This window comes from Takifugu rubripes, chromosome 2, assembly GCF_901000725.2.
Source record: "Takifugu rubripes chromosome 2, fTakRub1.2, whole genome shotgun sequence".
NCBI lineage: Eukaryota > Metazoa > Chordata > Actinopteri > Tetraodontiformes > Tetraodontidae > Takifugu > Takifugu rubripes.
Window position 1 is genome coordinate 6,315,985 of NC_042286.1, and position 15,261 is coordinate 6,331,245.

At 44.8% G+C, this 15,261-nt stretch overlaps 1 protein-coding gene across 1 annotated transcript in view; it reads right to left on the reverse strand.

The window, feature by feature from the left end:
- aqr (aquarius intron-binding spliceosomal factor) overlaps positions 1-15,261 on the reverse strand; it is a 30,792-nt gene that overhangs the window by 1,150 nt on the left and 14,381 nt on the right. The window contains exons 25-34 of the mRNA XM_029827655.1: positions 15,026-15,135; positions 12,596-12,731; positions 11,713-11,922; positions 9,794-9,931; positions 8,850-8,921; positions 8,253-8,440; positions 7,982-8,153; positions 6,492-6,662; positions 2,794-2,879; positions 284-458 (exon numbers count right to left, since the gene is read on the reverse strand). Coding sequence (XP_029683515.1) covers positions 284-458; positions 2,794-2,879; positions 6,492-6,662; positions 7,982-8,153; positions 8,253-8,440; positions 8,850-8,921; positions 9,794-9,931; positions 11,713-11,922; positions 12,596-12,731; positions 15,026-15,135 — 1,458 coding nt within the window. The remainder of the gene's footprint in view (positions 1-283; positions 459-2,793; positions 2,880-6,491; positions 6,663-7,981; positions 8,154-8,252; positions 8,441-8,849; positions 8,922-9,793; positions 9,932-11,712; positions 11,923-12,595; positions 12,732-15,025; positions 15,136-15,261) is intronic.

The following is a 15,261-nucleotide window of genomic DNA, read 5'->3' on the forward strand; positions in this document are numbered from 1 at the left end:
CCAGAGTCAGAGGAAGTGTCGGAAGCTCTGGGGTATTTTTGACACCCCTGTTGCCACACACCAGTCAGTGAGACACAATGACCAGACAACTGTCGTCTCATGTTGGCCTGGTGGGATTAGGGAGATTGGCTCTGCCCTTTAACCTTTGGGCGTTAATTATAGTCAGGCCTGCCTACAGACTCCTGATAACTGAACCGAGATGGTGGTCGAAGCTAAAGAAAGATCGGGGACCGTGAAGAAGTGTTTTAATCGGAAGCATTATCGCACGTGTGTGTGCACTTACAGGTTTTTCCTGGCCGAAGTATTCGTGCGGTCTGATGTGCAGCTGCAGCGGTCGGGCGGTGAGCTGGTTGAAGGCGGGAGTGAGCTCGAAGCAGTTCTGAAAGAGCGAGACCCGTGCGAAGATGTACAGGCCCAGTCTTGCTCTTGACATGGCTACCACCAAACGCCTCACATCCCTGGGAAGTGGGGAGGAGACAAAAAAAAAAGATCAGTTGAAAATTGGTTCACACAAAGAAGGGATTAAAAGAGTGTAGGGGAGGAAGTGTAAAATCGCAAGAAAGATGGAATTGTATGGTGGGGGGGAACAAAAAAGTGAAGAGAATGGATCAAAGAGTCAAGATTTTAAAGGAAGAAAGGCAGCGCGGTGTAGGAGGAGAGGGCTTTAGTCAAGGATTTGGTGGGGAAGCAAAAGGTGAGACACACAAATGTGGAGAAATGAAAGAAAAATGAAACTGATAATCAAGGGAGAGGTGGGCGGTGGGAGACAAGTTCATTCCGCGTGAAATTCTGTGGATTTGAGGGACTGGAGGCAGAAGCAGTTATTCCAGAGAGAATGGATGAGGGCTGCTGGGCTCGTTTACCTGGCGTGAACGCCAGCCGACACTCGCGCACAGGCTCAACGACGAGTGTGATCACAGCCGGTGACCCTGAGCTCAGGACACCATCACCTATTCGTATCCACATTTACCCTCATCCAGCTGCTCAAAGCTGCCAAAAACACTAATTTGCAAAGTGGATACGAAGTGAGGTGGCAAAATCAAAGCGTTACAAGCTCTGTTTTCATCAGAGTGGAGCCACGCAGTCCCGCTTAAAGGGAGCAAAAAAAGGGGGGGAATAAGTCCACCTCCCCTCGTGAGCTGTTCGTGAGTATAAGAGGATTAGCCGTTGCAATATGCATGATGAGTTTCATGAATATGTAGAAGGGAGCAAAAAAAAGTGGGCTTATGGAAACTATTATGCAAGGCTATGGTAGATTTGTGCAAAATTAAGGCAAATTTAAAGCGTGATGCAAAACTCGAACCCACATTTCCACAGAGACAAACTACATGAGCTTCCACCCAATGAGCGCGGAGTCAGAGAAGAGACCGACCAATGGTGAGGCGCGCTGGCCTGAGGACATGGCACTACTGAGAGATGCCCACCTGCGCTATTCTGTGACATGGCAGGGCAACGTGGATGAGTAGCACGCGCGCGTGTGTGTGTGTGTCTACATGTCAGAGTGTGTCTGGATCTGCGCTCCTGCATGTGACTGTCTGTGCGAATCAGCAGGGGAGCTCTCACTCGTCAGAGTGAGGGTCAACTCGTCATATGGTCAGATGCCTCCCCCGTTGTTGTCACGGCAGCGGGCTGCCTCAAAATGAGACGGGAACCGAGACAGGACGCCGCATCCCGGGTTAAGCAAAAATAGCAACTGTGTGCCCCTCCTGATGAAAAAAAATGCAGCGCAATATGTGCAGCTTCAGAATCAAGGCCTTCAGGGGTTGTTTTTTCAGACTGCCAGAGGATGGTTGAACAAAGTTTTAAATAAATTAACAAGGCCTTATTGATCAAATAACCTCTTAGTATGGACTAGAATGATAATAAGTGCTTAAATGTGTGGAGCATATGTCAGCGCCTCAAGATGGCACAACAGGCGTCACCACATGCACACTTCAGAAACCGCTCAGGTCAAAAGGGGAGAACAACAGCACATGTGCCTGTTTTCCCTCTCTGATCCTGGAGTTGATCTTTTTAACCAGTGGAAATCTGTGTCTACTCGGTTTGAGAGGACCGTTTCTGAGATGGAATGATAAAAATATCCATTGTGCACTTCTACTGCATGATGTAAAAAAAATAAATAAACAAGAAAACCAAGCAAAACATGCTATTCCAGAAGGAATTCCCACATCAATAATAGTGGACACGGTCCTCAGCACCATGTGTCAGTGAACCACAGGTAACTTTGGGGTAAAAGTGTTCTGTTTGGCTGTGGGAGTTTGCCGGGAGTCACAACACACAAAGAAGTGAAAGAAACTTCATTACAAATCAATTCGGCCAAATGAGGATGTAAAGGAGGCAAAGAGGGAGCGGAAAGATAAGGAAAGGGATGGGAGGAGGACGTACAGTGAGTGAGCAGATAGTAATAGGACAGAGAGTGAAGAGACACTGAATGTATCATTACAATTTGGTTAAATGGCCTCTTAATGACTGTTGTAAGGCTTTTGATCAGCATGGAGCTCTATATAAGCCAGAGACACAATATCCTCTCTAAAACTAGAGACAGCTCTTTAAACTCTTCTTCAAATGCTCTTTATGCTCGCAGCGTCTTCAACTTCATTACAGGGACATGTGACAGATAGAAAGCGCGCCTCAAGAGAGTCCGGCGCCCACGTTTGTTGCGTTTGCTCACTGGAGGAAGAAAAGCTAAAGTATCTGTTGTAGAAGTATTGTTTGTATGGAAAGAAGACCTGCGGCAGGCATGTTGTGGTGGAAGAGACAAGCTGTCCCGTTGTCTTTCATTCAAGTCATTACCTCAGGTGTCCCACGGCTTTGGTGCGGACCAGTGAGAGGATGATGTAATCGTTCTGTTGACCCTGGAACCTGTCGACTGTTGTCACCTGCAAAGAAGCACAAATAGGCGCGGAAACATGAAAGACATGCTGGCTAAGCTTTGGCAGGCTGGATCGCTCTCAAAGTAAACAGGCTCGTGCATTTTATACAAGTGGAGGATTTGGCTGAAATATATTTCTGCGTCTCACATGTCCCTTCTTTCTTTCTCCTAAAATGTGCTTTGAGGATGATGAATGATGGGGCCAGTGTTGTCTTGTTGTTGCCGTTATCTCTGCGGGCCACATGAGCAGCAGGGCTAATAAGGCTTAGAGGGCATTTACCGTCAGTAGCCTCTCCAGACTTACAGCAAAGGTACCGCGGAGGGGGCACCCGGCTGGAATGCTTCAGAGATTACAGTCTTTTGGGGGAGAGGGAACGTTTTCCACCAGCAGAAGGATACTCATGTATCATTTATTTTAATACCCTGCTAATCCCGTCTTGCCTAAAAGCGCTCTCGCCACCAAAGAACAGTCGTGTTCAGACAATATTGGTGCATCCCAAAGTCAGGAACATTGCGCAGTTTTAACCGAAACCTACCTGAAGGTGAAGAAATGATGACGAGACAGAAAAGGTCAACCGCCACGTGCAAATCAAGTGCTAAAATCGCCAGATTTTGCACCGTTATGGAGGCCAACAATCATTAATGGGGCTAGAATTTTGAAAGGTCTGTTCTTGACGCGCGTTACCAACATGCCACGACCCTTCAGGATTCCCCATAAACCAGCTCAACACACCGTTCTGGATCTGTCCAGCGCTCGCGTCTCCCTGTTGCTGAGCAGAACAGGTGCAGCACCAGAGGCAACAACATGGCAGTGCAGCAGCGGCACGAGCTGAAAGGAGGTTCACTTCAATGTTGGATGCACAAGTCAGATGACGGTGGTTCACACGCGTGCACAAATGTGATGAGGACATGTGATGCATAGCTCAGGGTGATCTAGTGGGCTGACTGCAGTCAAAGGGCTGATTGGACTAAGTAGAATCGATGGAACCGAGGCTCTGAAGACAGAATCCTTTTTGAAAACGGGGACTGAGACAGTGTAGGACAGGAGTGTTAAACAGGATTAAAAAAAATTAACTCAATCTAGATCAATCAGGGTTTTATTAATGTTAAGTCAACCAAGAATCTGTCAGATTACTGCAAATAGCTGCCAATTTTGCCATCAAATTGCAAGTTTTGCTCTCTTTAAACAAGTGCTAGGAGCCCTGGGAGAGGACAACAGTCGGGACTCCTCTGGGACTCTTCTCAGGCCTGGATACACAACAATCATTTACCTGCGAATGTTGTTGCACCCAGCTTACTGGAGACTGACCACTACTGAAGATATGTAGCTAATGAGCAACACTCCCACTTCCAATTAAAACACCTATGAAAATATCAACATTTTAATATGACCACAGCAGGTCCCCATTTAATGTGCAAATAGCTTTCTCTGATTTTCCTCAATAGTTGATGCAAATTACTTTAATTTCAATTCATCAAGCCTTAAGTACCATTTGAACATTTGTGAACAAACCTCCCGATGATATCAGGATTCTTTTTGAAATACAAAACCTTAAAGTGGGCAGTGTCCAAACATTTAATAGGTTGTAAAGAACTGGAAAAGGTCAACTGACAGCACGAGGTCATATCTACTGAAATCAAAAGCTCTTTCAATCATCTTCTCATCGGAGTCCTTATTCAACAGCAGCTCCACTCCTTCATCCATGAACTTGGGAGTGTTCGAGTTTCTGCTCGAGTTTCTTTGTGGGATGTCAGAAGCCTCCCAGAACTGCTGCTTGGATGTGAACTTCCCCCGCCCTCCGAGATCTTTTGCCCTCAGATGCACCAATGGTTCTCAGTAGGACGGAGGGCAGGGGAGGATGGGGACCACACCATAAGTTCTCTCCTTTTATGCCCACAGCAGCCAATGAGGCAGAGGAGTTCCTCGCAGCACGAGACGTTGCTTTGTCATGCATGAAGATGGTTTTGTTATGGGAAGCAAGACTCTTTTCTCTACTGCGGACAAAAAAAATCAGAAACTCCTCACACCTGCAGGGACCCTAAATGGGCTGACCAGCTCCCTCCCCATGAATTCAACCCAAAACGTGACTGCCACCTTCTTGCCGACGCCTCTGTCTTGTTGGGACATCCATCCACAACCCCCCCAAACCGGCAGCTTCAAATACCCGTTTGCTGCTTTGCATTAGCATGTTAGCAGCTGCTCTCTTGAAGCGATGTTTGTCCGGTAGAAACCTTCCTCACTGTGTCTTTATCTGCGCTGAATCAGCCACAACGACCACACTTTGGTTGGAAATCCCTTTGTGATGCAAAGAGCCAGAGACACAATACCATTCATGGGTTTCATTGAAAACTAAAAAAAAGTAGCCTTAATGGCAGTTAAATACAATTTGCATAATAATTTGGAACGCGGCGCATGGTGTAATTGTCCCGACCATTAAAAGCCGCATATCTTTAGCTGGTGTCGTGTTTATTCCTGAATGCGCTGCTTGCAGTCTCATTACTCAGGAAAGCTCTTGACATCTCTGCAGTTTGAGCAGCCGTGTCATGTTGTCACACACAACGCTCTCGGCTGTGGACTCGGGGCCGAGCGCCACGACCTTTCAGCTGCTCAGCATTTACCCCACAACTACCCTCTTTCTTTTTCACCCTCGTCCCTCTGCGAGGAGACTTCCTCCTCAGCACATTTGAGCAGGCCGTCACTGCACCCACGCTGGCTGAGAAGGATGTTCCGCGTCTTCACACGGCCGGACAGTTAACATGACCAAGCACATTTTTGGCAAGCTGTCGGAACATATCGGACACTTGACAAAAAAGATACGAATAGCAAAAATGCAAACTGCAGACTGCCAGTGGTGACAGCACACAGCATTGTCCATGTACACATGAGACAAACTGTGAATTATGCTGAGGCCGGTGGCTACAAACATTTAGTGGTGCACACAGAAAACAAGTTGGAAATCTGTGCCGACTTTACAGCGTAGAAGAGACAGAGAAAAGATGAGCTAGATGGGGAAAAGCCATAGAATGAAACAGAATCCCCAAGAGATCAACTCAGGACAGAGTTCCCACCCTGTTCTGCACATTCTCCCACTAAAAACCACGAGGACTCTCATTTACGGAGGCACGCAGGGAGGAATGAGGAGACAGAGCCTGACATCCTCTCTGGGTCTCATGATCCCCTCGTAATACGATGGAGCAAAAACCCACCGTGAAGAGGAAGGAGGAAAACATGTGAAAAGATCAGCATCATGACTTTTAGTGGATGTTTCACGCTGCCAATCTGTTGTCAAGGGGAGATTTTAGAATTCCTGGGCTAAAACATGCAGGTCCTGGTTTCAATGCCTGAGCGAATTATTCCCTTAACACAACCGACGTGTTATGACTAAACAACAGGAATAAAACACATATATGATATTTCTGTGGATATCTTAGGTTGGTAGTGTGTTTAAATCCATTATGTGTGCTGTCAGAGGTGAAAACATTTTTAAGTCTTCACAAACACACTGGAGACGAGCTTTGGGAAAAGGAAAAACTGTGTCCTAATAAGTGTCAAAATCTAGATTTTATGCCTGCCATGGGACAAGATGATGCATTTTTGCACACTGCTGAGTGTACTGACCTTGTTGGGCATGTCGAACACAGGGTTGCCAGCGCAACGCTGGTTGAGGACGTCTCTGATCAGATGTTTCTGTCCGTTGTAGGTGGTGAGGATGCTGATGCGCTCCGCAGGGTAGCCCAACAGACGCATGTACATGAACAAGGCTACAGCGTACTCTGCTTCTCCCAGGTTCTTTACAGGAATGAGAAGAAAAGAGGGTCCGATGTTATTATTCTACCCCGATATGGACAATAAAAACACGAGAGAATGGAAATCAAAAGGCTGAGTTACACTCATTCACACAGTCCTGCCTCATCTGTCTGACACCTCTGGGTCTCGCTCAATTGAATGACTAGCCAGACAAAAGGCCACTCATTAACGCACGAGTAGCGATATGATTTGGGTTGGAATAATTACTTTGGATGGAGCTCAACACCACCACCACATAGCAAGCCAGTAAAAGAACAGTCCCAATCCAGCATCTGACAATTTAAATGTGTTACAAATGCTGCATAACAAAAGAGTTCTTCTTCTGACTAAGTGTTAAAATACAGCAGAATAATTAATGTTATCCTTCTCCATTTTCTACAGTTACTGAGTCAAATCATATGAGAACAGAAATGCCTGCACTGTTTTACACCACTGTGATCAAGGCAGTCTTCAGCATGTCGGTCGTGGCAAAGACGCCGTCAAAACATATGACAAAAAAGAGCAGGGTTATGCATTATTCATGCAGGCTCAATTAGGCCTGGGTGGAGGCTTCACATCTTTGATAATCATATGGATGTGCAGCTTCATCGACCTGATCCAGGCTGCACTGTAGTCAACACATCAAAAACAGGACAGCCTTTGTTCCTTTTCCCTTGTAACCTGCCTACAAATTGCATAAATTCATATTTTAACCAGAGAATCTTGGTTGGAACAAGTGTGGCCTACGCTACGCTTCTCTCTTATGCACATATTTAAAAGTATTTTTTTATTTAAGCTGTTGTTATTATTATTATTATTACTACATGAAGTAACATTGGAAATGGACAAAATACAAACAGCTTTAGTATAGGTATGAGATAAATCATGATGTTTTAGCTTTTACATCATTTAAAATGTAGCCCGTGGAGCAAAAAGCCTTACACTAGTTGCTGTGCTGCTTGGAGTGTTTACTCTGACACACTTCCCTGTTGCCCCCCACACACACAGTCTCGTCTCAGACATGATGAAAGGCAATCTGCCTCCTGGTGTGAAGGACAAACTCAGTGGTCTGTGCTGGGCAGCCACTGCTAGCTACTGAGCAAGCGGGGTTATGAATATATCATATGGACTAGTAGCTAAATCATTAAAATGTAATACAATTTAAAAATGTATGAAGTAGTACACAACAGTGAGTTTGATGGGAGTGGAGACTAGAAAGGGATACTGTTTTCTGCTCTGGTGGAACTAAAGCACGCCCGTGTAAACTAGTGTATAACTGTCACCGTGCACGCTTGTGTCCTGTAGTGGACGCGACGACTCACCTGGTAGAAGTAAGGGTTGGGCTCGGATTCACCCACCCCGTTAAAGTCCTCCACATTAATTAGTTGGTAGTCAAATGTCAGACCAGGATTGGGCACCTGGAACTCGGGCAGTTCCTGCACGTGAGGCAGGTTCCCCAGCTGTTTGTAGCGCCAGTTATACAGGTTACACAAGCTGAGAGAGAGAATGGTGGGAGAACAAACGGTCATTTCAGTTCATAGACAGACCATTTACAGCCTGAGTGTGGTGCTACTTCCTGCTGGGCTGACTAACCTTGCACGTGCACGGCCCTGTGCATCAAGGTCAACGGTGGGTACTCCCAGCCGAACAAACCGAGTGAACAGGGACTGCTCCATGTTGGAGTACTTCTGGAAGGCCATGTTTTTGATAACGGGCGGCAACTGGTGATGGTCGCCGATCATGATCCAACGTTTCAGCCTGCTGTAACCGTCCTGTGGATTCTGAAAAAAAAAGTTTCCCAGTAAATCCAAGTGTTGAATGCTATAAATGTGATAAACAACCTTTGCTAGGCTCATCAGCTTTGACAGTCTATTGGTCGTAATGAAGGACAGGGGATGTGGAAAAATAAACAGTCCTCCATGACGTACACCTGCTGGAACACTCTGTTTTACGCCACTAGAGATGGAGGAAAAGCTCTGGCAGGGCTTGTAGATGGCACTTAATGTCCTCATTAGCACTATCACGGACAATTAGGCACAACTACCAATGACAGGCCCCATTAATATTAGTGAAGTGAGACCCATCGGTCAGCTCAACCGAGGGTCAGTTGACCCATGAGAAGGCTGACGTCAATAACTGACGCAACATTTTCCGGGTTATTCATAAAGAGGACACATCATACATGTTTACCTGGAGCAGCAGAGGAATGAACGTCTCGATCTCAAGAATCTGGGCGGCCTCTTCCATCAGGATGTTGTCGTACTAATAAAATAATAAACAAGTTCAATTCAGTTTATCTTTATTTAAACAGAATCTGATATCATCTAAATTGTCTCTAGGGTTTTTACAGAAACCTAAAGCTTGACTCCCAACAAGCAATAAGGAAAAGCTCCCTTTTAACAGGAAGAACCCTTGAGCAGGACCACAATCATATGTGGGGGACCCTCCTTCTGATGACCAGCTCGGTAAAGAGGGAGGAAAATGGTGGGAAGAATAGATAGAGGAGAGAATAGACATACAATATCCAAATATACTAATTACACAGAGGAATCAAAGCTAGAGCCGAGTGGATCAGTGGGGTCAGAGGTCAATGGACAGCTATGGGGTCAGAGATAGCTGTAGATGGATACAGAAAGAAGCAAAGTGGGAAAGAGAGAACTATACAAGAAAATGTGTTAAAGACACCATGACCGACCTACAAAATATGGGAGGGAAGTACAAAGACTTGACTGAAAGGTATATATACACCGTATTTTCGCGACTATAAGGTGCAGCGTATTAAAGGGCGCAGTCTCAGTTCAGGGTGCTGTTTCTGTATTGAACACATACATGAGATGTACTGGATTATAGGGCGCTGGCAAGGTAAAACATACCGCTACGCTAGCTTAAAACATGCATGCTAGCGTGTATTTAGTAACATACTCAAGTACATCATGTTCTGTATCCAAAATGAACGAAATGGTTTTTGCAAAAGCCGAAAACATTTGCAGATTTTGGAACTCGGTGCACACATAAGGTGCACCGCATTATAAGGCGCCCCGTCCATTTTGGAGAAAATTTAAGACTTTAAAATGCGCCTTATGGTCGCGAAAATACGGTAACTAGTATCTTTCCTCCAACCGCGGTCATTTCACCTTAAATGCCAGCTCCACCAGGTCGTGACGTTTAAGTGCAGCGTGTGTGCACGTCATAGCGATGATTTTGGCTTCCTTCACCAGGAGATACTTGGAACGGTCAAGGCCGCTCCTCAGCAGCTCAAAGGCCCTGAACTCCTTTTAACACAAGAGATAGGGTAAAGGTCAGGAAACAGAACATGGACCACTTATTTAGTGCAATTCTGCCTTCATGCTTGACACAGTGGCTGTTAGAAAACAACGTAAATAACAAATGTACAAGATGAAATAACTGTGACGGAGGGTAGAGTCTGATCAAGAGATAAACAACTGATACATCCATGCATGCACCCGCAGTTCAAAATGCAATTTGGTTTTCAAACTCTGTGTTGTGAAGACTTTTAATAGCTTCAAACGCCTCTTCTGTCAAATCCCCTGACAGGCATCATAACTTCAAACTACAAGACAGACATAAAAAGAGTGATTGGGACCGTACCTCCCTTTTTAATTAAATTTAATATAATAACATAATCCCTCTGCTTTTTATTCCTAACATGAAAAGCTGTCTGCTATTTCTTTAATGATATGGAGATACCGTTTGTTGTTCAAAAACTGTAGGTTGACTTGTTTAGTTTCAACTAGAAAAGAAACTTTAAAGGCCACTTTTCCCAAATTTAATCAGTCCACTTGAGAGCACTGATATCCTGGCATGGAGTGAAGTGTGTGTGTGTGTGTGTGTGTGTTATGGGTAAACAGGCGTTCTATTTTTAAGGTTACACAAGCTGTGTAGGGGTTAGTGAACGGAGGGGGGGGTGGGAGGACAGAGAGGCAGACTTGGACAGCACTGGGGTTTAAATATTTGATGTGTTACTATTTCAGCATTAATATTAACCTGATCGGGACATGCAGTATTGATGAGCTCTATTTTTAACCCCATGGCTCCAGTGGTTAAAGGGCCAAATTAAAATGGTAAGACTCGCAGACAGAAAGAAGAGAAGGAAGCCGGGTAAAGGAGGAGTAATGAGTGGCACTGCGGAGGAGCAGAGATGAGCCATTTATTATTTACTAGAATATTAATATGACAGGTCAATCCCAACTTATTTTGCATTCGAAAATGCACCCGTATGAGCAAGTTCAGCAGAGCGCTGCTGTCTGGCCTGTGCCGCAGACGGCCGTCCTTAATGGGTGTGCAGGTTTTACTGCAGCATGGGTGAGGCCGAGGGAGGAGGGAGAGGTGCTGGTGATGCAGAGATACAGAGGCCAGAGAGATAAATCAAGGTCACCGCATGTGTTGCGATATTACCTCCAGCCAATAACTACTATATTGCTTTTTCCAAGATGTTCTTGGTGTTCCCATAAATCTGGAACGTTATTACTATTCTGACAGAAGATAAAGTCGATCTGTTTGAGGGAAGACCATGCATTTAGGGGTGTTATATCACTAGAGGAGCATTAAAAGAGTAATCTATACGGCATAAAAGGTGCAATTAAAATATATGTAGGACCAAACATCACGAAGAATTATTGACGCAATGTAAACAATGTTTACAGCATATCAAATGCATGTGACAGAGAAATGAGCACTAACTATAGTGGTGATGGGAGTCTGATAGCCAGCTGTAATTAAATCCAAAAGATTTAACACGTGCAACACTGGCAAAATCTGAGAAAACAAAAGACTGTGAAAAAAAAAAAGATTCTTGCCCTCGTGGGGCTTATATTATTGAAGAGGACGTGGTTTCTGTGAGCTGCTGCATGTGCCATGTGCTGCTATGTAAACACTGATGTAAACCCCTTGAATCCAACTGTAGTGACATGAGGGCTATAAATAAAAATGCCTCGCCTTCCTCACTGGAGTAACCTCGTTACGTCTGCCGAGTGTTGCCTGGCCAGCGAGGGATCTACTGCAATGTGTGTGTGTGTGTGTCGAACATTCTCACCTCTAGCTGGGTGAATATTTTCTTAATGTGGCGGTAACAGCCCTCTGCTATGTCTATGTCCTCTTCATATGATCGGCCCTTGAAGACAGGCTGAGGGGCGTTGGAGAAGTACTTGTGGAAGGGAAAGTGCTCAGCCACAGCTTGGACCTCCACCTTCTTGCCTTGTTTAGGCCGGACTTTGCTCATATACTCTTCCCATCGAGATATGACCTGTTGAAAGAGGGTGAGAGCACAGAAAGTCAAATCTGTTTCTATGGGAGACCAATAATAATTAAATCTGCTTCCTACACAAATTACTTGTTGAGTATCTGTCTATTTGATTATTAAGACTCCCCCAGTGCAACCTTAAATACTTCACGTCTGTGTGTTGATCAGTAAGCTCACACTGTCATCACCATGGCAACAACTTCTTGGAATTTACATTTTCAAATGTCACACGACCATCACAAAACGGGCCTGGGAACATTATGACCCCCAAGTGACACAACGAGGCCTGGGTACTCTAAAATGGGGCTGAGCATGTATCTCCACATCAAATCAAGTTAACAAGATACAAAAGGTGGTGTGTGGGTGCGAGAGGGAGGAGGAGAGATAAATAAAGAAAGTAAGTAAGGCAAAGGTACAAAAACAGCCACATGAGCATCTCTGGATATGAATGCAGATTCTACAGATCAGGTAACAAACAAGTGGCGCTCAGGGGTGTTCTCTGAGTTTGACTCAGCAGTCAAGTATCTGCAACAGGATACAATACCGCCTGATGACTCCTATTATAAACTATCAGCACTTTACAACATCTCTAATTATTGAGGCATCATAGATCACTGACAGAAGAGGAAATTACCTACAGAAGCACACATGTGCAGCTGCAAAAATATGTTCTTACTTGGTAGAGGTAGAAGTGTCCAGCAGTCTCACAGGTGTAGGAAACATCTCCTGGCACATCCAAGCTCTCCTGTAATCTCCCAACCTCTTTGAGCAGCTCAAGTCTTCTGGCCAGGACGTAGTTCACCCTTCCATATCTGGAAAGACACGACACAAGATGTAGAATATCACAGAATATAGTACCGGTACGTACTACGCAAAATCCGACAAAAGAATGGGGAAAAATGAATTATTGCTCTAAATAACAGAATAGAGAAGATTTAACAGATATAATGTTATTATTTTTAGGATTGCTGACTTAATTCTGTGGAAACTGCTGTTTTATTTAGTCCCCTGGCAGAGGAACAATAACTGTCCTTGACTGGACTGTATTTAAGTTCCAGCATGCATCCTGTTGTGCACTGAACAATACTGCTTAAAAGTAATTATCAAGCAGAAAAGAGGAGGATGGGAAATATGTGCGTGGGTGTGTCGAGGGGGGGTCCTGGGGTTACAGCAGAGGGGAGCACTATTTTTAGAGCCTTCACAAAAGAGCCCCAGTCGGCAGACGGCTTAAGGTAATCACAGTTCATGCTGAATAGAAGCATTTATCAAGAGGACACCGACAAGACCCCTATTTGTGGGGGTAAAATGCACTAGAATAAATTTAAAAAAAATCCTTAGACCTGCTGCACCTGAAGGTATAGGAGGATAGCAAACTTATTCTTCCACATGAACAAAAGCTCCTTCTTTATTATATCCCAGACAATACTGAATCGCAACAGAAAGCATATTGTGAAATGCAGATACGTGTTGTTAATTGATGACGCTGTAGTGTTCCGGCAGAACAGCCACCTTCCACTTTGCCATCTCCTATATGGTGTTAATTAAAATTCTCTGGCTGGTGTCAGCAGGGTGGAGGTAGTGTGGAGTCTGCATGTTGTTAAGAGGCAGGCGGGTACATATTAAATGCTGCTAGCTGGAGCACTTTTTATACCCAACTTGCTTCATAATTCAGAGCGGCCCCAAATTCGACACGCAGACCCCCCATTCGTACTGGAGTCATTCATTAAACTACCCAGCAGAGTCCTAATCAGGTCCAGTTTTAGACACACCGATACTCATTAATATTAAAGCCTTGACCCGACCCATGAAACGCCATTACGTCAAAGTCAAACCTGCGTCTGCCCGTACACATGAATATTAGAGATGCGACCCCATCTGTGAAGAGTCACACACACAAACACGCAAATCCACACATGAACAGTCAGTCAATTGAGCTGGGATACTGTTCGAGACCTCACAGGTTCCCAGGAATACCCAGCCTGCTGCATGACTGCAATACATTTCCTATAGCAGGAAGAAGGCGCTCTGTCAACAATCGGAGCCATAGAGGAATAATAATCAAAGCAGATTATAAAAATGGTTCAAACACAACAGGAAAAAACTAATATTCAAAAATACTACTCCATCAAAGGCTAAAATAAGAAGTGTCTGGTTATTTTTCACAGCAACAGTGGTGTATCTGTATCTGTGAATGTCTTGGGTGAGATAATCTCTCTTTTAGCCTCTCATGGGTGCTGTGAGTTTGCTCTTATCTTTTCCCATTTCACTATGTCTCAGTAGTAAGGACTGAGTCACTGCCTTCAGGGCATCTCACACGCACACACAATGTGGGAATGGGAATTACTCAAGCTTCCTTAACTGAATTCTGCTAGTTCCTGTCTCACTGAATTCATTTTGTGACTCGCCACCAGTGAAAAAATGGCAGCACGGTGATTTTCTCTAGCTATAATCCATTACTCTCAGGTTTGATAGATGTTACTTAATCATTTTAAAATACATCATACGACACCACAAATAAACCTAAACAGTAGTTTGGAAAAATGATAAGATCAATATTTCACTTACTGTAAATACAAGTGTTTATGGTCAAATTATAACAGAGGTAAAGGGTTTTTGAACTGAAGATGCTTCTTTATAAAAGCCTCCTGCTCCACTGCTTTTGGGAATTATTCCTAAAGTTATTCCTGTGAATAGGTATGATGTCAGCTTCTATGGTGCACAGAGCTGGTGAGAGGGTTAATGAGACAGGAACTGCTTGAGAGTGCACAGGGCTGCAGGGAGGGATCCCTTTCACTGGTGCAAAGGCCAGAGAGGCCAACGATGCCGAGCTAAGATAAACTAGGTCCATGACTTGTCATGTGGAAATATCAAGTGGCCCCGTCACTGTGTTGGCTCATACCAACTATGCATGTGGGCAGCTTCGTGTGTCTGCGTGTGTGTTTCCTGCTTTGATCAGATTTCAGCTTCAGAGAGGTCTTCACCCATTTGTTGAGTGCTCGTCCACTCTCGCATGTGTGAATCTCAGTTTACACAGCTCGCTGCTGTTTGTTTGGATTAATCCCATGGTGCATCTGTTCCCTCTCCACCTGTCCCCGGCTGTCCTCACCTGCTGAAGTCCTTCTCCGTCTCCAGCTCCTCTTCACCGTGGCCCAGACGCAGGAGGTGACGCTCATCTATGTCAAGAGCCATGATCTTCTCAAACAGCTGGTTGAGAGCCTGGTACAAACAGAAAGTGGAGTGATTAGACAGGGAAGGGCCTGGAACAAATCTGTCGGTTTTTGTCATATTTTATCTAACATTTTCTCTGTCTTTCATTTTCGTAACAGCATTTCTGTGTGTTGG